Source organism: Pavona decussata, unplaced genomic scaffold, assembly GCF_977016875.1.
Source record: "Pavona decussata unplaced genomic scaffold, jaPavDecu1.1 SCAFFOLD_244, whole genome shotgun sequence".
Lineage (NCBI taxonomy): Eukaryota > Metazoa > Cnidaria > Anthozoa > Scleractinia > Agariciidae > Pavona > Pavona decussata.
This window is the reverse complement of record NW_028145649.1, coordinates 2,331,118-2,355,830: the sequence shown is the minus strand read 5'-3', so window position 1 is coordinate 2,355,830 and position 24,713 is coordinate 2,331,118. Positions and strand designations below refer to the sequence as shown.

The window sequence follows — 24,713 nt, the reverse complement described above, 5'->3', positions numbered from 1 at the left end:
ACAAACACTGTTATTTCAAGCCTGTTTGCCTACCCGTCAAAATGGCGTCGAAAACCGTGATAAGGCCTATTTATTTCAGCCAAACGTCTGTGATTTATTTATGCCGGGAGTTTAGTTGCTGTCCGTATTATCGGTGTGTCTGTAATAGCGAGATGTCTGCAAAGCGAGAGTTGACTGTACTTTGCTAAAACAAGAGATCATGCCATTCCCTTCTTTTCTGAATCAAAATACCTTTCATTAACGTTTCTCTATTTTGAAAAGAGTTCGTGTTTTCGCCGGTGGGGGGGGGGGGGGGTTCCCCCTGGGAATTTTCGCGGGGGGTGGGCGGCTTGGTTCTCCAAACCCTGGCCGCCTTATTTCGGACCAAAATATGTAATTTTCCCGCACTCATTTTCAGACCTGGCGTGCCTTTCTCAAACTCCCGAAAAGATTTCGGACCCGAATACCTACTTTACATGCACAAAATTCATTACGAAATATTCAAATTCTGATAATCTTGAAAGTATAAGCATGTTAAGTTTTCCAAGATTAAGAAACAAATTGAGTTAGTTTGTACGAAACACGACCGGCAATCTGTAGAAAACGGATAAGAAAATTACTTTTTAGGCCTGAAAGCTCTTCGGGAGCTTTCAGAAACGCATACCTGGCCTATAAAATCATACTCATTTTCATATTTTGCCGCAGCTGTTCAAAGAGCAGATACCTTTATCCTTTGGATAAGTCGCTATCCAGCGGATATAATGTATTGGTTGGAGTACATTTTATCCGCTGGATTGCGATTTATCCACTGGATAGAGTCATCCGCTCTTTGAACAACCTGGCGCTGTTACCATACCCTTCTTCAGACACATACCAAAAATGGTTAAAATTTAAAGATTTCAGACCAAAAACGGCTCAAAAGCCATACCCTTTTGTCTGGTGAATAAATGAGGGAAGGGAAATAGGCGTAGGGAATACGAATTTTGTCCTGTAAATTAAACCTACAAGTTGTCTTGCTCGACACGTAAAATTTTGTAGGATTTTGAACGTATTTTAAAATAATGAAATTTTGACTTTGTTTTCCAAGTGACTATGCATATATCCGTGACCCAGACACAGACAAGTGTTATCCGTCAAAAGACCGCAGCCCTGAACTCTGTATCCATGGAGACGCAGAGAAACTGAAGGATTCAAGAGGGTATGTAGATCTTATGACACTGCTTGCATTCTTTGCCCTTTGCTTTCCCCCGACCTTAGAGTTTTATCCACATAATGAAGGAAAGCATTATGCTCCATGGAAGTGTCTTTTATACGACTTAAAATTAATGCAGTTGGAAGTCATGTTTACCTTAAAGAAATCTGTTTTAATCAGCCTCGTCCCCAGTCCTCTTTGGCGTGCGGCCGAATGTGATGTCCGACGGCTTGCGCTCAGTCCCAAGCCTCACACTGGCTGCCCGGCTCGCGATAAGCGCGATTAGGCCTGGGAAAGAGGCTGTGTTTCGAGATTATCTAATTATTTCTTGTTTAACCTCCCAATACCTTAATAACGTTTTAATGTTTGGAAGTTTTACACAATTTTACGATCGTTTCAATTTGACCAAAATCGTGCAACGTAAGTTATATGCGCATGACAGCTGAGCTAACTTGAGAGAGTCGTTTGAACATTGTGAGCTAGCACGACAGAATTACCCAGGAAATCAGCAAATAGAATAGCTGACCTAGTGTGTCGTAATTACCTGAAATAGTATGGCCTTGCGTGATAGAGTTATCTAAAGTAGCTCAACCTGTCGTGAGGGAAAATATATAAAATAGCGTGACCTGGCGTGACAGAATATAACCAGAAGTAGTGTGACAACGTCATAGAATCACTGAAAAATGTGACAACGTGACAGAATCATCAAAATTTGTGTGACTTGCGTGACAGAACTACCACAAATTGTATGACCAAGGTTGGCAGAATCACGCAAAGTATCTTGACCTTTTCCTTAGAAAACGGAAAAAGTGGAAAGTGTTTTCAGTTGATGAACAATTCATTGCAGTTATCGGTTGGTCCCTGGAGACAGCTGCTGTGGAGGTTCTAAGAATGTCAGGCGATATTTGGACACACACCAGCTCTGTAGAAATGCATCTTGGTACGAGTACGGAATGGATTATAACTACGAGGCTAGAAATCATAAAAACAGCAAGGTAAGACTTTTATTTACACAGGGAACCCAGCAAGTGAATTTGGAATTGTAGGCTAAGGGACTGGAGGTTTAGGCACAGGGAACCCAGCGAGGTAATTAGGAGATTTAGGCACAGGGCACATCTATTTTCACATCTATTTTCCTAAAATAACTTGAATGAAAGCTTGATTACCTTTGTTGCTGTTGGTATCTCTTCTTTGCAAGGTTAACACTTGTTTTCATATCTGAAATTGACCTTGAACATTCACTTAAAATTGCTTAAGAGTAAAAGAAGGAATGTATCAGAATAGTGTGCATCTCGAACCCGAGTTATTTGCTTCATTTCTTTAATCCACAACCACTACACCAGGGTTGTAGCTAAGAAATTTGACTGCCGGTTAGCTGAGAAATTGAGCCGGTTAAAGAAGGCGCAAATTGCCTTCTGCCGTCGGCAGAGCCGACGGAGGGGTAGGTATGGAAGGGGGGGTATGGGGGGCCTCCCCCAGGAAAGTTTGAAAATTTTAATTCAATTTGGTGCACTCTGGTGAAATCTAGGCGGGGCTCTTTTATGCAAAAAGAAACAACCATTAAAGAGAAGGTCAGCTGTGGTGCCGCAGTTTGAAACGTGTGGTACAGAGATTCACCCTGAATTTATTCAAAATGTTCTCCCTCGCACTGACGTTTCCATATTTCCTTCGTGTGGTTTTCGTTGTTTGGCGTTCCTTGAAATCTCTACCAGGTCTGTTCACTGTGCCCCTAAGGAGAATGACAGACCTTCTGAGCAGACAGTGCTTTGTTTTACTTTCGTCAATCTATGCTGTTTTCTTAATTCTCTTTTTGGTGAGCTCACTAGAAGAATAGTTCTTAATTTAAACACGGTAAAATCCATCAGGAGTATAAAAATTAGAAATAATGTAACTCTCCTGGACAAAATTCAAAACCTAAGTACAACTAATCTAATCTAACTAAAACCCGTTTTTCATGAATGCCGTGTACACTCAAACATTAAAAATGAAAATACGTGCGTAAGATTTTCAATATTTACTTAAAATTAAAGTAACGAGAACGAAAGCTACATCGCTTCCCATTCGTTCCGAAAAGATAAGTGCTTTTAAGTTTGCACTGGAATATCAGAAAATCGATTCTTATAAACGCTTAGAACTGCAAACAAAAGAGCTGTCCACTCGGTCATTCAGCTGTTCATCCAGTTTCGCGGGTTCGTTCACTCGGTTTCTCGTTCGTTCGTTTTCACCGGCGAGCACTCGGCGGACCGTTTACGTTTCTGGTTTTTGGTTTCTGGTTTGTTCAGTTGTTCCTCCGTTTGCCCAGTTCTTCTTGCTATTCATGAGCATAAACATGTTATAAACAATAAAATTTAACCAATTAAAAGCTGTATTAAAACATTACCAAGAAGTTCCTTCATGTTTTTTTTTCTCTGCCATGCTACAGAGAAAGACTTCTTCTTTCTCCGATCTGACAAAAATACCTGGTAACAAACTCGTTCCCAATCTTTCGCAACGCCTTGAATGCGGGGGCTACCAAGCTTCGTGTTGACAAGATGGCGGACGCAGAAAACAGAAAGAGGACACGGTAAAACAAGTTCTCAAAACAAGACTTTATTTCAATTACTTTATGGCATCGATACTCAAGGTAGTCAGGTGTTTATTCAACCTTTTCACTGAGAATATATTATTCTAAGTCGAACAATTGCTAGTGGGTAACTAAAGAACTGTTCATTGCCACCCAAAATTCAGCCGGTGATGACCTCTTTCCCAGCCGGCGAATTTCGCCGGCAGCCGGCGCTTAGCGACAACCCTGCTACACCAACGGGTAGAAGATTGTAATTTTTAACATATTTATTTTGAGTTACCCATCACACACAAAGACACAATGACAACAAAAGTATTGAAAGTTTGATTTTTTTAGAAAAGATGTGAGTTTCCCTTATGTATACAAGCAGATAAGGCTTGCGTTGGAATACCCGATGAAAACATCTGCCTGTGAAATTTTAAGCTAGTAATTACGTGAATTCTGTTGTTTGCAGGGTGGCGGCAGTAAGGCTGTGTTCGTGGTTATTCCTATGCTGCTGATCGTTATTATCGCAGCGGTGTATTTTGGAAGGAAGTACTGGCAGCTTGGAAAGTTGTAAGTTTGCTTTTATTACTTGGTTTATTTGGTATTAATAGCGATTTTCATATTTTGTTGAAATTAATAGGCCATTTTACAGTTGTGTGCTCAGTGACCTGGGCCCAGTTGTTCAAAGCCCGATTAAGCTAATCCTGGATTAACGTGAACTTTGTATTGAGTTTAATTTTTGAACAACAAATATTTTTCAAAAAGACTTTTGGCCCTCAGTTTTGTCGTTGACTTTTCTTTACAAATAGCTTAAAAGTAGATTTTAAAAACAATTTTAAAGAGCGAGCTAGAAACCTCGGTTAAGTTTTAATCGGGGATTAGCGTTAATGGGCTTTGGAACAACCGGGATTGGAAGCGAGGCTGGGGGTGACCTTGTTTTGATACTGACCTCACTGCTTTTAATTTGTAAAATGCGAACTAGTTAGCATAAGAACAGCATGATTCACATATGAAAAGCAGTGAGGTTTGTATCAAAACGAGGTCACTCCCAGCCTCGCTTACAATCCAAGGCCAGGTCTCTTAGCACACTGTTACATGAGCTATTCTTGTTTGTTTTGGTTTGGTTTTACTACGCTCTGTGATTGGTTAACAAAACCGTTTTAGTCCCACCACTTTCTTAACCAATCAGAAATGACTTGGTTGCACGCTTTTTTCCCGCGCTTGGCGCCGGTTACATCTATTTGCTTCGCTCTTTGATTGGTTCATTGTGCCTTTTGCGTCAGTTGTCACTTGGTTTGAACGATTGCTTTGTTTTTTTAGTTTTACGACACTATAACCTGCTGAAAATGAAAACGCGTGCACAGAAATGTCGATGGTAAAAAAAAAAAAAAAGAAAGAAAGAAAAAAAGAAAAATGGGGCTGCCTAGATGATAACAAAAATCTATCAAATGGTTTTTTCTTTACCTTTGACAACTGCTGTAACTAAATTTCATTCTTACTTTTCTCCTCTACCATTCGGGGGCGCAGTATTAGTGTAGTTTCTTAATGTAACGGTGAGCAGACAAACCTTTCGCCACATGCATACCTCCTAAGTAGCGTTTCTGTGGCCTTGGGTACCTCTAGCATGGGTGACCTGTGGCTTAGGCGGAGCTTGAGTAACTGTTATTTATATTTTATTTTTTTTCCTAGCCGACCTTCGTATCGCTACTCTCAGTTGTCACAGGAAGATGAAGAAGACATGGAGGGTTCAGAGACTTTTAAGTACAACCCCAGACCCAAAGGATTGCGGACATATCGGGATTACGACACAGATGATGACGTGAGTAACATTTTTCTGTGGAAATTGTGCGATAATGAGCTTAAGCAACGACGACGGCATCGGCAACGAGAACGTCAAAAAAGCAACAGGCTTAATAACCAAAACAACAACTCTGTTCTTGCATTACAATTTTCGGTACATTTCTTTGCGGCCACTGCACGAGTAGGACATGAAATCTCCCGTTGGAAAGTTTTATGGAGGAGGGAAACACACACGACGACGAATTTTTCTTTCTCTTTCTAAACTTGGGTGCGGTTTCCAATAATTCAACTCCAGGAAATTCCACCAGCATTTAACATGTAAAGCGAGTTGGAGCAATCGCGACGACGTTTGGAAGAACACGAATTCGTTTTAATAGTGACCTATTCGCTGCCGTCGCCGTCGTCGTTGCTAAAGCTTCCTAAAATTAAACGTCAAGTTATTTTAATGTGAAGTATTTGGAGATTGGTCATCTCTGTGTTTCTCTTGAATGTGTGATATTCGGAAAAAGAACTCACCTAATGGTTAATGAAACGTTTTTAGTATTGATAATCGCAAAGTGATTTAGACAAAAACTTATCAGCTTTGAGCTCTCAAAGTAAAACTTTTGTCTTTATCGCACTTTTCTTACTTTTTGAACACTTTTTAACGCTCCCACCCGATAGGAACCTTAAGCAGCGACGACGACGACGGCAACGAAAACGTCAGAAAACAATAGTTTTAATTAGCAAAACACTGGCTCTACACGTGCGTTTTAAATTTTGGTACATTTCTTTGCCGTCCTCTACAAAACAACACCGTGAAATGACCACATTTAAGGTTTTATTGAGAACGTCAACGCATGATGATTAATTTTTATTTCTCTTTCTGAACGTTAAAGCCGCCCCTACGGCACAAGCTTCTGGATAGTTCAGCCGCATTACACAAACTTAATACGTAGAAATTATCGCGAATTTATTCAAAAAACGCGAAATGTAATTTTTAAGTTTTCGTTGGCGTCGTCGTCGTCTCTGCTTAAGGACCCTAATAGTGACGAGCAAACGCTCATGCCCATCCTCCTCTTTAGGTTTAATTTTTAATATTTTTTAATTTATACTGCTTGGAATGACTATCCGTCGGATACAGATACCTTGGTGCGTTAAAGGTTATAAGCTAGAATAAAAATATGACAGAACCCTGACTGAGTGTGAGAATTTGGAAATAAATTTGAAACTACACCCAGAAAACTCGTTTTTGGTACCTTTTCGGGGTTCTTTCCAAATTTAGGGAAGTGGTCAAAATTACTGTACTCGAACAGGATCCACCAAACCACAAAATAAATGCTAGTCTCTGCCTGCACTCCTTTTGTCAACCTCAAAAGATGGTGTCGTAATTGCACCCCCCCCCCCCTCACACACACACACACACAGACACACACACACCCTAAATAATAACGGTGAGGTTCAAAACTCACTTTTCTTATTTATGACACTCATTTTGAAATCACTGGTGATCCTTGCAATCTGATTGGCTCTTAACAGTGCGATTTGTTCACGAATCTCACTATCTTTTGCTTTAAATCGCATCTTTTTTTTTTAGCCCATCAAAATGAAAATGAAACCGGGTTTTCTGAAGTAGATAAATAAATATTAATATTGACAAAAAGCAGTGAGATTTCAAAATGGGTGTAGTGAAGTGGTAATTGAACTTCGTGATGTGCAATTTTGGTCTGAAATCATACTTGTGATTTCAAATCAAACTCGCGCTGCGCGCTCGTTCGATTTTGAAATCACGCGTATGATTTCAGACCAAAATGCACTCTACTCAGTTCAATTACCATTATTTATCTAGCAATGTTTACTCTTGCCAGGTGAATATTCCTATGTCAACTCAAATTTTAAAGCCAATAAAATTTTCTCGGTAATGACCATGAGATAGGTGGTGTCTTCGATAAACTCCTACCCCAGACAAGGTGGATCCTCTTCAAATTAACTTGTTATGACAAGTTCCCTTACGGGCAAGAGCAACCTCTGTTTAACTTATCATGCAGCCCCCTCCCCCCTTCCCCTCCCTGCCCGCTCACTTCCTGTCCCTTGGACTTCGATTTTGTCACTTGCTTTCCAGCAGTGTTTTCAAATAAACTGTCGATTATTTTAAGTTAAAGGTAATCGATATTTATCTTGCTCTCACAGGATGCCGCTATGATAGACCTGTGAAGATGGTGTAGGCTCACGCATCTGCCGGCTTAGCTGTACATAGTCAGAATAATCTCGCTTAAACGTCTACTACTCCATTGTACAGAACTAGGAGCAACGACCCGCGAGAGAAATTTATAACAGTGTTCAAAGAATAACCAAGGATAGATACGCAAGATATGGTTGGAGAAATACTCTGTCATGAAATGATGATTAAGCGTAGTGTCGTGTAACGCTTTGAACGTTGTTACCAGTTAGTGTCACGTTTGTCCGTAACCTTTCATGTCATGCAATTTTTGTCACGCTAATTGTCAACTAATGTTCGTCACACAATCTTGAACACGTGTAATGTCATGTAACGTTTTTGATCATCACATGTCACGCCCAGTGCCACGAAATGCTTTGTCATCTAATGTTCGTCACATAATCCTGGACACGTGCCATGAATGCAATGTTTGTGGCATGTAGTGGTAGAATGTACCATGTAATACTTTGTCGCCTAATGTTTGTCACATAATCCTTAACACGTGTAACGAAATATTTTTGGTATATAATGGTAGCACTGCGAAGTAACGCCTGTGATTTTTACATGTCACTTCCAGTGCCATGTAATGCTAACTATAACGTGCACAATCAAGTTTATCAGCTTTTGATATAAAATCAGTTTAACTCGGATATGAGAATATTTGTGGAGGCTATTTTAGAAATTGTTCTCTATGCAAATATGGATGCAATATTTATTAGTAAATTAAATTTCACGCGCCTTTGTGATAGAGTAAGTTATTAGTGCCTTCAGTTTTGTCTATTTTATGAGTCCTTTCCATTTGTGATGTAACTTTTTTTAGGAAACAGGACTTTGGTTGTAGAATGAATCAGTTTTGTAGCTATTTTAAGCTTTAATAGGACGGTTTTCATTTGAGTATCGGTGCCAATTTGCGTTTGCGTCTGTTTTTCTTTGACACCCGGTGTGATTGGGTCGCAAAACTCGCGCCAATTTCTTGCTCAACCAATAAGAAACAAAATCAAAGCCAATCGTGACTTAGCCGCATGCGTTTTCCCGCGCAAATGCGCGGGTCACATGTATTTTTTTCAAATGCTGTTTGCGTCTTTTGATTGGTCAGAGTAATTACTTTGATTTGGTTTTACGACACTCAATTGAGAACCACCCAGAGGTGATTTTTATGGTTGATCTTTGCAGCCGGTGGTGGGATTTTTTGCCTAGTGCAAGTTATTTAATAGCCCGTTTTACAGTTGTCAACTTTGTTGTGATACAAGCCTGACCGCTTTTGATGTGCAAATCGTGCTGTTATTTTGTAACTTTATTGTATTTACATTTGAAAAGCACTGAGGTTTGTGTCCAAACTAAGTCAACTCCAGCCTCGCTTTCACTTAAAGGCCAGGTCACTAAGCGCACCGGGAAAAAATAGACTCATGATACCACAGTAGTGAAGATTTACAATTACAACTTATTCTTGTCGCTACAATGAGAACAACGAGACAGGAGTAGTTTGGAGTAGTGGGCTTAAATAGCAGACGGCCAACAAACAAAAAAAATGTCATATTTTAGGAATAAAATGATAGAAAACAGTTTACTGAATTGTCGCTCTTTCTTTACTAACAATGTTTCTTCATCAAGTGCTCACTGAACAAAAGTTTCTGTTACGTAGCACCTCGACTCGTGGTTTATCTGTCGAGTATTTCTTCTGCAAATTTTGAATCTTTACGCTCTTGTGCAAACCATTAGTGTTCATCTTCGAGTCCAGGCCCCGGTTGTTCAAAGAGCAGATAATTTTATCCACTGGATAGGTCGCTATGTGGCAAATAAATGTGTGCAAGAATTCCCCTATAACACTATAAGTTGTGTCTACTGTAGAAACGTTTGTCTAATTTAAGTATGGGATTGTGTGGAAAACTTGCTAGAAGTGTTGTTTGCAGTACATTGCAATTTGCCTCGTTGCATAGTGATTTATCCACTGGTTAAATTTATTTAAACTGAACTAACTTAAGGGAAACTGCTTTATCTTCTTTGTTAATCGCCCTTATCTCAATTTTGTTCGCCGCGCTAGTGGGCAACGTCTAGAGCAGCTAGCATTTTAGGAAAGTTATCAGCAGCTTGAAAATTTGGGGAAAGAGATTCTGCTTCCTAAACCTTTCTGCGACTTGACTTTTAAGCTAAATTAAAGAATCCGTACAGATCAGGTGTGTTAATTTGCAAATCAAAAAAATGACTGTTGGCATGGGAACAGAGGGAATATTTTTGCATAAAGGGGCACTGTCACGGAAATTTTGTTGTATTTTGGTGCAAACAGCGAAAATATTACCCTGCGAGCAGAGGCCCTTCGATCTTCCTAGATAAGTCTGGAATAGGAAGGGACCTCTGCGAGCCGCCTCGACTTTCTTTGATTTGCCGCTCATCCACCGAAGCGGATGAGTCAGTCCGGTTGGAAACCAGTTTTCGCAGTTTCGGCTCAGTGCGCATGTGTGTTACTAGAAATTGCTGACTAAATACGCGCCCAAAGTTCATTGTTTACGCTCGTGAATTTCTACCCTGCGAGCAGAGGCCCTTTGATCTTCCTAGATAAGTCAAAGAAAGTCGAGGCGGCTCGCAGAGGTCCTATCCTCTTCCCGACTTATCTTGGAAGATCGAAGGGCCTCTGCTCGCAGGGTACGAAATATTTGACTAAGAACCTGACCCCTAACACGAAATTGCGCTTAGAGCTCTGAGAGAAAAATTCTAAGTGATGTCACTGAGAAGGAATGTACCATAATAAGTTTTTTTAGTGATTTCTCCAAAATACAGGAAGAACTTGAAAACGTTCGCCAATTTTTTCAAGTTGTATCCAGTTTCTGTGTACTAGAAGGGTTGTTAAGAAAACTGAACCATTATTTTAACGATCCACCGATAGGAATATATTTTCTGGCTATTCATATGGACGCTAAAAATAGGTGACACTGCCCCTTTGAATATTGTCGTTGTGCACTCCTGACAGTTATGAAGTGTTTAAAATTTGGACAGTACCATAACAGGTCTGACGTGCATTTAGGTCAGCAGAGGCTCCTTCTGAGCTTACAGTATCGGAGGAGGCAAGTTTTCCCTCTGAAGGACTATTAGGAACGGCATCCTTGCCAGTTTCGTCATGTCTTGCAAATACTACCCTCCAGTTTAGAGGAAACTTTCGGCGGCCACGGTGTTCCACGTAAGCAAAGATGGCGATCATACAAACAAATATAACGAATCCGAATGACAGGAAAACACTTGCCACAGTATTCTTGCCTTGTTGGCTGTTTTGGGTGTTGGTGGTAGGGCAGTCATCGCTGGAACATTCTCCGTCACAACAGTATTCTCCATCTGGGCACTCAGAGTCATGGACACAGTTACAGCTACCAATTGTACACGTACCTATATTAACAAGTTCGAAATGTTATTCGCCCATACAAGGGTTTGCAGAAAATGAATAGTGTATAGTATAAGGATATAAATAGGGCAAAATCCAGTGTATAGAATTAGGATGAACACTGGGCCAAAATCATAGTGTATAGTATTAGGATGAAAATTTAGCCAAAATCCAAAGTGTATAGTATTAGGATGAAAATTGGGCCAAAATCCATAGTGTATATAGGATATAACGTGGGCCAAAATCAAATAGCATCGGCATGAGAATTAGGGAAAAATCCAGTGTATACTATTAGAATTAAAAAAATTAGACCAAAATCCATAGTGTAAAGTATTAGGATGAAAATTGGGCCAAAATCCATCAGGTAAAGTATTAGGACGCAAATTGGGCCAAAACCCATAGTGTATAATGTTAGGATTAAAACAATTAGAACACAATTTATAGTGTATTGTATTGGAAAAACAATTAGGCCTAAATCCATTGTGTATAGTATTAGGATGAAAGTTAGGGCACAATAAATAGTGCATAGTATTACGGTGAAAATCACTGCACGAGAAAACGCCTTTGCGCAACATCAAATGTGTGGTCAAAGAATGTCAAAGGCTACCTTTGATTCGAATCACAGGTGACAAAGGCCGCATCTGATTCACGCGCTTTAAAGGTGTAGTCAAATTTGATTCGAATCAAAGATATTTGTAAAGATATCACATATTTGATCCACCTTTGATGTGCGTCATAGGCGGAGTCAAAGTTGTGCTACATTTGACATCACACATTTGATTTCAATTTGACGCGCGTCAAAGCACAGTTAATTAAAGGCATTACTTATGAAACCTGACAAACTTCTTTGTTATATGTTTTTGTTTGCCTTTTTGGCCTTGACCCAGCACAAACAACAGTAGAATTTGAAATGTGTTAGAGCAGCTGACCAATAGAAACTTTTATTCAACTGTAGTGTGAACGTTAAAACAAAGGATTGTGCAGGGTCGCGACCCTTCCAACATAAATTGCAGCACCATTGTTTTCATGGTCAGCTTTTCTAACCAGTCCCTCAGTTAACTATGGTCAAAGGTAGGGTCAAAGTTGTAAATACATTTGAACTCACTTTCGATTCGAGTCAAAGGTATATGTAAAGGCGTCACATATTTGACGTATTTTTGATGCGCATCAAATGTGTTGTCAAAAATGTTAATATATTTGACCTCATCTTTGATACAAATCAAAAAAAGAGCAAATCCAATTTTTCTTGCAGTGAATTAGGCCAAAACCTATAGTGTATCGTATCATATCAAAAATCATTGCAAAATCCCCAGTGTATATCGTATTAGAATGAAAATTAGGCCAAAAACCATAGTGTAAAGTATTTGGATTAAAAATTTATGGAAAATCCATCGTGTATAGTAAAAGCATGAGAGTTAGGCAAAACTGCAAAGTGTATAGTATTACTGTGAAAATTAGGCCAGAATGCATAGTGTATAGAATTAGGATGAAAATTGGGCCAAGATGCAGTGTATAGTATGAGGATGAAAATTAGGCCAAAATGCATAGTGTATAGTATTAAAATATAAATAGGGCAAAATCCATATTGTATAGAATTAGGATGAACATTAGGCCAAAATCCATAGTGTATAGTGTACAGTATTAAAACATAAATAGGGCAAAATCCATAGTGTATAGTATTAGGATGAAAATTAGGCCAAAATCGATAGTGTGTAGTATTGAGATAAAAATTGGGCCAAAATCCATAGTGTAAATTATAAAAATGAAAATTAGACCAAAATGCATCGTGTATAGTATTAGAATATCAATATTAGGAAGTTAGTATTGAGATGTTAATTATCGTGAATCGATGTTAATTAGCGAAAAGCGATAACGTATAGTATTAGGACGAAAGTTAGGCCAGAATCTGTATAGTTTTAAGATGAAAATTGGGCCGAACATCATAGTTTATTATATATGTACTGAGATTTACAGCAAAATGAGTATGTCAAATAAAAATGTTGAGTTACAGAGTACACGCAATCTGATTGGTTGTACGATTTTTCTCACTGGTGAAAAATACCGTATGACCAATCACAAGCCGCAGACGAAAGTTTTCACTAGTGACAAAAATCGTATCGATTTTCCCGCCTTTCACTGACGGCGTCACTAGGCAAAAGGAAACCATGACGAGCAATTCAAGGTTTGCAGATACAACTTCAGTAGAGGAATTTATTGAAGGACAAGAAAACGAAAACACCAGGAAGAAAACTGAACAGAATGTTGCTCTGCTTAAGGAGTTTTTGAGGCTAAAGGATGAGTCAAGGCCTGTAGAAGAAATTCCCCCACACGAACTGAGTTCATTCATCAGCGAATTTATCATAACAGTAAGAAAGAAAGAAAACAACGAAGATTACGAACCCACTTCCTTGCGTGCTATGATGACCAGTTTTGAACGGTATTTATAGCGGTTACCAGTAAGACGCGACCTATCGCCTTCAAAAGACTCCGATAAAGTTTGCGTTTTGGTGGACGTCAATCATAGAAAAGCCGTTGAAATTATTTTGAATTCAGACAGCAATTCAAAGCAACAGAACCAAGAAATTGACAGTTTTATCTGCTGACAGATGGTAAACTTTATGAAGTTGATTTCCAAGCCAGTTTATCTAAAAGAATGGGCATTGTTTAGACGAAGCCGTATTTTTTCTGAAACATTTGAAATCGCTACGCGTATAAATAATTTTGCAAAATCAGCGATGCGTGCAAGTGAGCAAGTTATCACGTGCAGTGAACATTAAATTTTTTAATTCAAAAATACCTTTTATTTTCCCTTGATCTAGCTGGGAAATCAATTTAAATAAAGTTTACCTTCTCTTAGCGAAGCAAAAATTCTCAGTTTCTTACCAGGTTACCTTGGAATCTTGTCAGAACTGAAAATAATTTCAACGGCTTTTCTTTTGATTGACGTCCACCAAAACGCAACTTTGTCGAAGTCTTTTGAAGGCGATGGGTCGCGTGTTATTGGTAAGCGCTGTAAAGAAGAAGAATTACGGCTACAGCATTATGAGAGACGTCGAGTTTGAAAGAGCATGAACAGCATTAAAATCAAAACAAAGAGATCTCAAGAAGAAAGGCAAAGGCGATAAGCCAAACGCTTCAGTTCCCCTCACAGAGGAAGACATAAAACTGCTGTGTGACAAAGGATTGTTAGGAAAGTCAACTCCTGAGGCTCTACTGAATACAGTTTGGTTAAACAACACAGTCTATTTCGGTCTCCGTGGTTGTAAGGAACACAGAGACATGTGTTGGGGCGATGTGCAACTACGCCAAACTACAAATGGCGAGGAATTTTTAGAGTATACTGAGAGACAAACTAAGACTCGAACCGGAGAAAATCCCAGAGATGTCAGGCAAATAAATCCGAAAATGTTTTCGGTTCAGGGAAGTGAAAGAGATCCCGTCACTGTTTACAAATTCTACGCGGAGAAAAGACAGTCGGAAATGAACGACAACAACGTGCCATGTTATCTAGCAGTAAATAACTGTAAAAAACAAGATTGTTCTAAACCATGGTTTAAAAAGTCAGCCGTTGGCGTGAACAAGCTGAATTTGGGCTGGGGCCCAATGCAAAGAACCATAGCGGTCGCAAAACAATGATCCAAACTTTAACAAGAAACGACATCCCAGCGACAGATATTATTCAACTGTCGGGACAAAAAAATCTTCAAAGTGAGACAAATTATTCTGTAGTTTCTGAAAAACAGCAAGTAAAAATGTCTCGTACTTTAAGTCAACTGATGTCCGGGAATGTGCATAGCTTAGAGAAAACTAATTCATCTCAAGTTGGAGCCGATGCTCCACTGATCCTTCTAGTCCATGGGCCAGAAAGTGAAACCCTCTCCCCATCTCGGGATTTTTGCAGACATGTATCATTTTAAACCTCTACCCAAGGGTATTCCAAAAATCGATGTTTGCACTCGATCGATTGGTGGGTGTGGCCGTACGGCACCATTCTTTATTTTAATCAAAGTGCCACAGGCTACCCAACCCGGAATTTTACAAACAATCTTTGTAAAAGCTATTATCCATGGAATTAATACACAACACTACGCATAATTACTCTTCTCCATCCCCTCTGTTAGATGATACCTCAACTTTGACTTTTAAGCTCCAAAGTTGACTACTGCGCATGTCACAAATTTCATTCAGCTTATACCTATACTGTATAAGATTATGTATACGATCGTGTCGCACAGAAACTCTGCATAATCACTCAAATTTATTAGATGTGGGAATTTCGTAAACAACGCGGCATTATTAAGCACCGGAACTGCTTTCCACGATAGTTCGTGGCTATTGGTGTCTTAAATATGCACCCGAGATGATTACTACGCTTTCTAGGGAATGCCAATAAATTTAAACAAAACCACAGTTGTTCAAGGTTTGCGAGTGATTTGGGGGAGATCTGGCACAAAAAAAACCTCGCCCGACAATTTAGTGCCTCAAATACTTTTCGTGCGGCTTCCCAAGACGCATTGCTCAGTTTTCGGCCATCCAATAATCCTTTTAACAGTCGGATTTCTAATCAGCCATTTTGGAAAAGCGGACAGGTAAGTTTTTGTTCTCTGATGCTGCTTTCTTTCATTTGCTAAGATATTTTATGATTGATTAAATGTATTACATCTATATAACAATTAGATATTATAGCAAATAATCTCACCTCAGTCGATAAATCAGTCCTTTTCAAAGTCTTGTAATGCATATGATTTTGTTTGAAAATGTGTTTCTCGAGATCATTTGCATGTCAGAAAAAAACTATCGAGTACGCACAACCCAAATGAGGTATGAGGTTTCTTACACACTTCAAGGCGTTATTTCCATTATATAATTTTTTATTACCAAACAGAACAATCTAATGCTTCATCTTGCAAGCCTTCAGAAGATGTACAGCCTGTTCTTTAGCCTCGATCATCCCAACTATGCAAGGTACTCCCCACTCTACCTGGTAATTATGTTAAACCTGTAAAATTCACATCCCGGAGCGGAGGAATTGTTGAAACGCAATGGCTTCAGCTTCAACAGATCGGATGTACCATCATCCAGGAACAATGTTGACATCACCATCGAGCAAAAAATCAACCGCCTCACGGCCGCATTGTTGGTTTTAGCAGGAACCATTCGGTGTACTGCAGATGGTGTCGTACAGGGCACACAAGAACGAGCTATCTGCAAGTCACCAAAGAGATTGCAAGTATGGACAGCCAGGAGGCTACATCGCACAAGGAAGTGAGAGGATCGCAAATTGTGAAGAGCAATCAAGGCACATGCAGTGTTTTACAAGCCATTAGTAATTTCACTAATCCATTCACCATCGAAAACAAAGATGCGCTATAATGTCTTTCATTCGGCGCTATTGTGCCCCAAGATGTCGAAAGTAACATACTGATGGCTGATGACATCGGAAAGAAGGCCCATCGGGAATTTGTCCAGAAAAGACTAGTAGAGAAGAAGACCACCTTTCACTCTCCAGTAAAGAAACAGAATATCAAAACGTTGCTACCCAAGCAAAATCATCAATGGTCTGCGGAAAGGAAAGAAGAAACATAGAAATAAAAGCAGAGAGAAACGTCTTTGGGCAACTGGTAATACTGGCGCTAGAGCATCAAGTTAGCTTGGAAAACGTGCTGAGTTATCCGTTGGGCCAGGTCCCTTGGGCACTGGCTACTGCAGATGGTGCTCTGATAAAGACTGACAAGTCGAAGTTGATGCATTCCCGAGGAGAGAAATCGCACTTGGTACAGAGACCCACCATGGCATTTGATTGCTACATCATAGACGGGAATGCGGTTCAGCAGGCAATGGTTTCCCTTCCAAGCACATTTGGAGAGCTAGATAAGATAATTTATTTAATGTCAAATACATAGGGGCTGGTCAACCAGTCCCCTGAGCCTCAGGCTCATGATAAAAGTGTTCTTAATCAGCTCCCACGCCGACGGGCACAGCGTGTTGACTTTGTGACGGACTCCTATCATCCCTGTTCAATTAAAGGAGTAGAACGATCTCAAAGTGGTTCTGCTAAGGCACACCCAGTGAAAGGACCGTCTGCCAAAGTTCCTCGTGACTGGAAAAGGTTTTTGTGTAACGAAGTAAACAAGCGACGGGTGACAAGTGACGTCTCTTGAATATCCATGCAGTTGCAAGAGATCTCGGAGTTGATGTCAATCTTGCCCTCACAGCCCTGCACGCATTTACTGGTTGCGATACTACAAGCGCGTTCGCAGGAAATGGGAAAGTGACGCCCCTGAAACTCCTTAAAAAGCATTCCGAGTTTCTGCCCACATTCCATGCCTTGGGGACATCTGTTGACGTAGTGCGTATTTGAAGATCTGGAGAAGTTTACGTGCCTAATGTGTGGCAGCAAGTCGGCTGACATCAGCTACCCAAGACATGAAAAGTTTATTGAGAGGTCCAGTACGAAGCCAGGGATGGTGCTGACAAGCTACGACGGAGTGGATATAAGTCTTCTTCCTCCTTATCGCGAGAGCCTACGAATGCATATCCGAAGAGTTAACTATCAAACTCTTATATGGACGAAAAGCAGACGACCCAACACCAAGTATCCCCCCGGCCGGACCTGATGGACATGGCTGGACCATTGACAATAACGGACAACTTGAAATATTCTGGACTGCCGGCAATCTGATGCCTCAAGAACTGGCAGATGTATTAGCCAGCCCCCTGGTCACGCCCGACGATGAACATGACAGCAGTCTCGATTACGACAACATGTCTGATGCTGTATTTGAAAGCGCGGATCTGTTCTTAAATTTACCATGGACAAACTGGGTGACGAACATTGATCACTTTTACTATTTGTAGCACAATGGTCTGCTTACGATGGTAACGCGTAACCAGTCGACCCAATCACCTGATGAAGACTAGCAGTAAGAAGTCAATACGTTGCGGACCACAGCCAGTGACTACATCGAGAGACAAGCAAATCATACTGATGGTTTCTAGTGAATCTGAAGAGGTTGCAATCTACTAAATCTAGTAAAGGTGCGTAACTGCTCTGTTTTATTTACAGCAAGGAAACGTGAGTAATTCTTATGCATCACTTCACATATACCCCTTGCACAGGGCGAATGAACTTTGTGACATGCGCAGTAGTCAACTTTGGAGCTTAAAAGTCAAAGTTGAAGTATCATCTAACAGAGGGGATGGAGAAGAGTAAGTATGCGTAGTTTTGTGTATTAATTCCATGGATAATAGCTTTTACTAAGATTGTTTGTAAAATTCCGAGTTGGGTAGCCTGTGGCACTTTGATTAAAATAAAGAATGGCGCCGTACGGCCACACCCACCAATCAATCAAGTGCAAACATCGATTTTTGGAATACCCTTGGGTAGAGGTTTAAAATGATACATGTCTGCAAAAATCCCGAGATGGGGGGAGGGTTTCACTCTCTGGCCCATGGACTATTCAGCTAGCTCAGCGGGTCGCTCGGCGGCAACAAGCGATGTCGCTTTTCACGGGCGCTGTTATTCATGGAGGTCAATTCAGCATTTCTATTAACATCCTCAATCAATCGCCGAAGTTGGCAATCCAAGAAGTTGAGGTGAAGTCTTCTCCAAAGAGGTACAAAAGGCTAAAAGTACTGGACTCTGACTCTGATTAGAATGCATGCATTACTATAATTAGATTTACAAAACAGTCAACTTTTTCAAATTTTATATCTTAGTTGCGGTTTTGAACGGCGATATTTAAGGCTGAAAATTTTCATTGTTATTTAAAGTTAATGAATCGTTTAAAAGTAGACTTTGTTCCACTTTCTTCAGAGTCATTGAATAGCTTTAATGTTGTAGGAAGTTTTGTACGTTCAGTTTGCTCGAATAAAATCATTCGCAACTCGTTGTGGTCTTTGTGTTGATTTCCCCGCGCAATTGATAGTTGTTAGCATTATTTTGTAATATCTCAGTACATGTATAATAAACAAATTACCTCATGGTTGGTTCGCTTGTACGATTTTTATTCACTCGTTGTAAAGAATCGCAAACGTACTCGTTCGCTGCGCTCACTCGTTTGTTTGCGATTCTTCACAACTCGTGAATAAAAATCGTACGCACTCACCAACCAGCATGAAGTAATCTCTATATATAGTATGAGGAGAAAACATTTGCGAAAATTCAGTGTATAGTATTAATTAGGATATGAAAAGACCAGAGAGTATTGAGCTGATGGCTCCCTTTTTAGCTATTTTCTCGACTTTGCGACCAAAAAGCTATGATTTATAGGTTAATTTTTCGCCATTGTTACGAAAATTAGCCCGAAAAAAAAAATGAACTTACTTTAGCTCGATTTTTCACTATTTTCATGAAATTGAGAGCATAAAGGAATAAACTTGTTTCTCGAGATTTGACCATTTTCACGGATTTTTGTGGAGAAAGAAATGAACTTCTTGCTCGAGTTTAAATTATTTTTGTCGAATTTGAGACCAGAAAAGGAGTGAACATACTGCACGATTTTGGCTTTTTTCACGAATTTGAGACCTAAAAGGAGTGAATGTATGGCTTGATTTTTGGCCATTTTCGCTATTTTGAGAACAGAAAGGAATGAACTTGTTTATCGATTTTTGATCTTTTTTTTACTACCTTTACGAATTTGAGAGGAGAAAGGAATGAACTTATTACTCGATTTTTTGTTCCTATGTCCAAGAAATTTAGAGCAGGAGGTAATGAACTTGTTTTCGATTTTTGGCCAATTTCAAGAATTTTAAACCCAGAAAGGAATAACCGTAATTCTCGATTTTTGGCTGTCGATTTTTGTCAATTTTCACGAGATTTACATCAGCAAGGAATGAATTTATTTCCCGATTTTAAACTATTTTTAGGAATTTTGAAACAAGGAAGGAGTGAAGTTATTGCTCGATTTTTGGCTATTTTCACGAATTTAAGACCCGAAAGGAATGAACTCAATTATTGCTCTATTTTTGCTATTTTATTGAATTTGAGACCAGAAAGGAGTGCACGTATTTCTCGGTTCTCGCCTATTGCCACGAATTTGAGTCGATCCAAAAATTGCCGCGCGCAAGCTATAAATCATCACTGTACGATGCTTTAAGCTTCGTATGGGAATCAAACGGAAAACTTTGTACTTTTGAAGGGATCAACTGGAAGGCAGTTGCGGTTTACTCAACAGCAAAAGAACACAGCTGATTTGCAATTACGTCAACACACCAGCGAACCGAATTCGCCGAGAAACCAACTTGCGAAGACTGAAGCAAAGGTTGTTTTAGGTCGATTTTCCGGAGAATCCGTGATTGAATACTTGTCTTTCAATAGCTCAACACATCATAAATATCTTACGCGAATCCTTTTTATTCTTATCTAGCGGCAGAGTTTACCAAACGCGAATATTTTCGACATTATAGCTGGTCTGTTTACATTTTCTTTCTTTTTGTTCAGTCACTTATGTTAATCCACTTTCAATTATGTCAAGTTCTTTGCATTAATTATTCTCTTGCTTGTTCTCCTGTTGGTTAATACGTGATGACGTCACTCGCCTGTGATTGGTTTGCCATCAAGCTATTGTTATTTGCCTATATAAGTGCGACACCACCCGGATGGTTTGGGCGGAATCCGTCAACCTAACGCACGGTATACAGAATGAACCCTCCTCTTTTGTTATTCGTAGAACCCATTGATTGTCATACACAAGACAGGACAAGGACAACACAATAGGACACAACACAAGCACAATAAAATAGCAAAACATACCTACTCACCACAACACTTCAAACAAACATACCCAACTAACAAAACACTACCTGTATCAAGCGGACCCCAGATTAAGCTGACACCCTCTATTAAGAGGACAGCAGCACAAGTCCCATCTTTTTCCCCCTACATTAAGCGGACGCGGACACCTTAAACTTGACTTTTATGGTCCTTTCTATTGTTAAAAACCTGTATTAAACGGACACTGCAAAAATGATGCATGTTTCTTGTCCACGTTTTAATAGATCGGTCATTTAAAAAGATCTGTCACATCATTGTAGACACTTTTTAAAACAAAGAGGAAATATGTGGCAAACAGGAAATTCGTGTACCTAGAGACGTGTCTGTTAAACTAATTACATAATACAAATCCTTCATCAATTTCTGTCTCAACAAGTTACACGAAAACGTATCCCCTTGAAAAATGTACTCGAAGGGTAGCTCCTACCCTGCGATATGCTGCGAGCAGTGGTTTCTCCTACCGGAAACTACGCTACGAAAGGGAGAGAACTCCCAGTGGAGACTGAAACCAATGCTCGCAGAGTAGGTAGCTCCAAACGATACTCCCCGATTTGCTTACCCTCTTTCAAGTACTTTTCCTGGGTTTGTAGGGCTCTTTAAAAGCTTGGTTAAGTAACCACATGGCCATGAGCTTTGGAACGCGCCCACTACTTCAATAAGGTCTGTTATTTCGTTTGGGTGTACAGTAGATTTTTCTGCTGGTGAATAAACCCGATCTGGTTTTCGGTCTGCCAAACAACTTTCCGTTCACGGGAATGGTATTTGATCCGTTCAAGGCATTTTTTAAAATACTGAGGAACATTAAATAAATATAACTCTTTTAAGACGAATTCTAAGATCCCTGTTTTCAGCCGACACCCTGTATTAAGCGGACACTAGCAAGGGTATCGAAGGTGTCCGCTTAATACAGGTTTGACTGTACAACAGAATACAACACAACACAACACAACCCTGCACGATGACATACCTTTATCCCATAGTGTATAGTATAAAGATGAAAATTTGGGCAAAATTGATAATGTTAATGTTATGTGTTAATGCTCTATGTTAAGTTTTCTAGAACCGATAAAATGTATGCCTTTTTCTCGAGAATCGGTGCCCAAATTTGGAACTCTACTCCTCATTCGATTAAACTACTCAAACTTTCGTCCTTTCGCAAAAAGATAAAGGAATTATTACTAAATTTCTTGTGGTCAGAAGATGGTTATGTCAAAGTCTCCCGTCTTACTAAGTTATTTAAGACTTTAGGTTAGCTTGTCTTCGTAACTTTAATGTATTTGCTTTGTTTTATGTTAGTTTATCCTTTTCACTGTATAGTAGTGTCTTCACTGTTGTTTAGTCCATCTATATACAGATTAACTTTGTACTTGTAATTTGTCCTCAGATCTCCCTGCCTCGATTAGTTCATAAGCTATTTGCGGGGGAAAAGTCATATAATTAGTTATATTTCTAAATTTCAATAAAATGTTGTTGTTGTTGTTATTTTGGTATGTTAACAATAGCTCTCGAGATAGACATGCTTGGCAATTCTTGCTGATCCTTAGTGTGTTGTCTTTGAACTGTCGTTCTTTCCAAGATTTTCATTGGATGCTTTTTATTTTAATGTGTGGTCGTTTAGGTTTATTTGGGTTTTCTTAGTTGAGTGGTAAACAGGATTCTGTAAGTTTCCACGGTCAGTAAACCAAAACATGTCTACAAATTAGAGTATTTAATCGCGAACATTCGAGCTTGTGCTTTTGTTTTAGAGTGTCAGTTCTCAGTTCTCAGAGTTAGTTGAAGATTGTGAGTTGTTAGTTGTCAAGTAAAGAGACGAACCTGAAAATGTGATCAGTCTTCTTAGAGTCTTGGTTCCTTCCGCTCAAAGCCAGGCGAGTGCTCAACAATACCCTAAATACATGCTCGGACCCCTAGAGGTAGAAAATGGCAGTGTGGGACGAAGAAAACCGAGTAAAACTCGTCCCGACGATTAATTTACGCCGACTTCTGCTCGGTGAGTCCGTTTCGGAACCCAACTATTCAGAGCACCTTACGGTTCCTTTCGGTTGAATTTCCGTCCGCAAAGCCTTGAACGACCTCACAAATTCGAATTTGGATGAAATTGTTTTGAAAAACTATAGTTTAGAGCTTAGCACAATCACCACTTCAAACATATTTGTTTTCGGAAGATCAAATATGTAACTTAATTTTAAGTCGCTAAAAAAGGCCCGATAGAATTTTCGGAAAGCCGACGATATCTCAGAATTTGGGGGATAAGATTCAAGTTCCCTAACACGTTCTGCGAGTTGTATTTTCAGCTTAAGACTCCAAACAGATCAAAATGTTAGCTTGATGTCTTTCAAAAGAACAAAAACCAATCTAAGAACAAAAGGAACATCATTTTAAATTTTCTCGTTAAGTACTCCTCGCAATGGGTCAATACCGATCGGCCTGATTTTTAAGTTGTGTAACGCCACTTTAAAAACTCTCTGTGTGTTAACAGATTTGCCAGGGTTTTTCAGATCATGCAAGAAATAAGTACATAGATAAGCGGATCAATTACCTATGATAAGCTGACCGACATAGCCAGCTACGAAAAGCAAATGAAACGTTTCCAAAATCTATTATGAATTCGGGGCGAAATGACCGGTGGCAAACTAGAATCTACGCATACCTGTGCAGCAGCTCTCTCCATCGCAATCACTATCATCAGAACATGACTGTCCACTACAGTCCAGAGAGTCTATGCATTCAGAGTTGCAGCAACTTTCACCACTTGAACACTCACTTGAGTCTACACAGTAACGGCCAGCACAAGAAAAAGCACAAAATTCACCACCACAGCAGACTTGATACGGCCCGCATGGAGGAATACAGGAATCGCTGACCGGAAAGGAAGCGACGAGCAAAAATATCACAACCATTCTATCGCGATTGTTCGAGGCTTGCTTCGAGATTGTACCCATCGCAAAGGTTTTCATGCCAGCCTCCATGGTCGCTGTGTTTTACTTTCACTTCTTGAAGGAAGCGAGCTTAGCGTTTCTGAGTAATGTTACGCTTCGTTGTTTTTCATCAAGACCTATTATCCCTTAGGCATCATCATTGGCTCTTTAAACAAAAGGTAACCTCTGTGCCCCTGGCACCAAGAAAACAAAGCGCAAGTGTTTACAAGAGCTTACCTATATAAGTGACGTTACGAAGGAAGTCACCTCTGTAGCGGTTTAATTTCTGAGCATCAAATCTGAGCAAATACCATTTTTCACAGAAAACCTACTTTTTATACAAGAGAACTTGGAAGAAAAGTCATAGATTTTGACGGAAAATTTAGGTCACCGAAGAGTTTCAGTTCGTCTTGGTAACGTTGTTGTATCATGATTTCGTCTCTGGATAAGTTCGGCCATGCCCCAAGCGTTGTAATCCTGACACAAAGCACGACTCAAAATTCCATAGCCTATTAGGGATGCACTTTCCATTCTTCAGTCGCTGCAAGCCCAACGAAACGCAAAATAATATTTAACCTTCCCAAAATGGTGTCATTTTCATCGTTATCGGACAGTATATTCAGTAGACTTGCATGGTACTTCCTATCAGGCGAAAAACGCTCCTCGCGACTTCGTCGCATAAGAAGACGACTTCTGGTTATATATTCAGCGGCGTTCGTTTCGCCCAGGGCTTCCGGAATGAATGCACTCATGTAAAATCTAAGATGCTGAGATGAGATAATCTTTATTTAAACACGGACAATTCATCAGCTATATTACAACTATAACAAATCATTTCGTTTATTAAGTGTAAAAATTAATAAAGAGCTGCCTTCCGCGAATGCCGTGAATTGGGATGCACTTGGGGAACTGGTCATAAAGTGTTTGTTCGAAG

The 24,713-nt window shown here is 39.7% G+C and overlaps 2 protein-coding genes and 1 pseudogene across 3 annotated transcripts in view; 2 read left to right on the top strand and 1 right to left on the bottom strand.

The window, feature by feature from the left end:
- Positions 1-9,283, top strand: part of LOC146457412 (sortilin-like) — a 36,145-nt gene extending 26,862 nt beyond the window's left edge. Inside the window, exons 20-24 of the mRNA XM_085091968.1 lie at positions 1,067-1,177; positions 2,019-2,166; positions 4,189-4,289; positions 5,409-5,538; positions 7,689-9,283. Coding sequence (XP_084948094.1) covers positions 1,067-1,177; positions 2,019-2,166; positions 4,189-4,289; positions 5,409-5,538; positions 7,689-7,712 — 514 coding nt within the window. The 3' untranslated portion in view covers positions 7,713-9,283. The remainder of the gene's footprint in view (positions 1-1,066; positions 1,178-2,018; positions 2,167-4,188; positions 4,290-5,408; positions 5,539-7,688) is intronic.
- A 980-nt stretch (positions 9,284-10,263) lies between these two features.
- Positions 10,264-23,936, bottom strand: LOC146457410 (uncharacterized). Of its 2 annotated transcripts, none has more exons than XM_085091987.1 (2): positions 23,626-23,936; positions 10,264-11,091 (listed from the first exon to the last, which is right to left on the bottom strand). In XM_085091987.1, exons 1-2 carry the CDS (start codon positions 23,828-23,830, stop codon positions 10,682-10,684), a joined length of 615 nt encoding a protein of 204 aa, XP_084948113.1. In that variant the 5' UTR covers positions 23,831-23,936; the 3' UTR covers positions 10,264-10,681. The 2 variants fall into 2 exon arrangements, with proteins under 2 accessions (XP_084948113.1, XP_084948112.1); XM_085091986.1 differs by having other exon boundaries at positions 10,271-11,091; positions 23,512-23,922.
- On the top strand, positions 13,252-18,813 carry LOC146457411 (uncharacterized protein KIAA1958-like; annotated as a pseudogene).
- Positions 23,937-24,713: the final 777 nt, after the last annotated feature.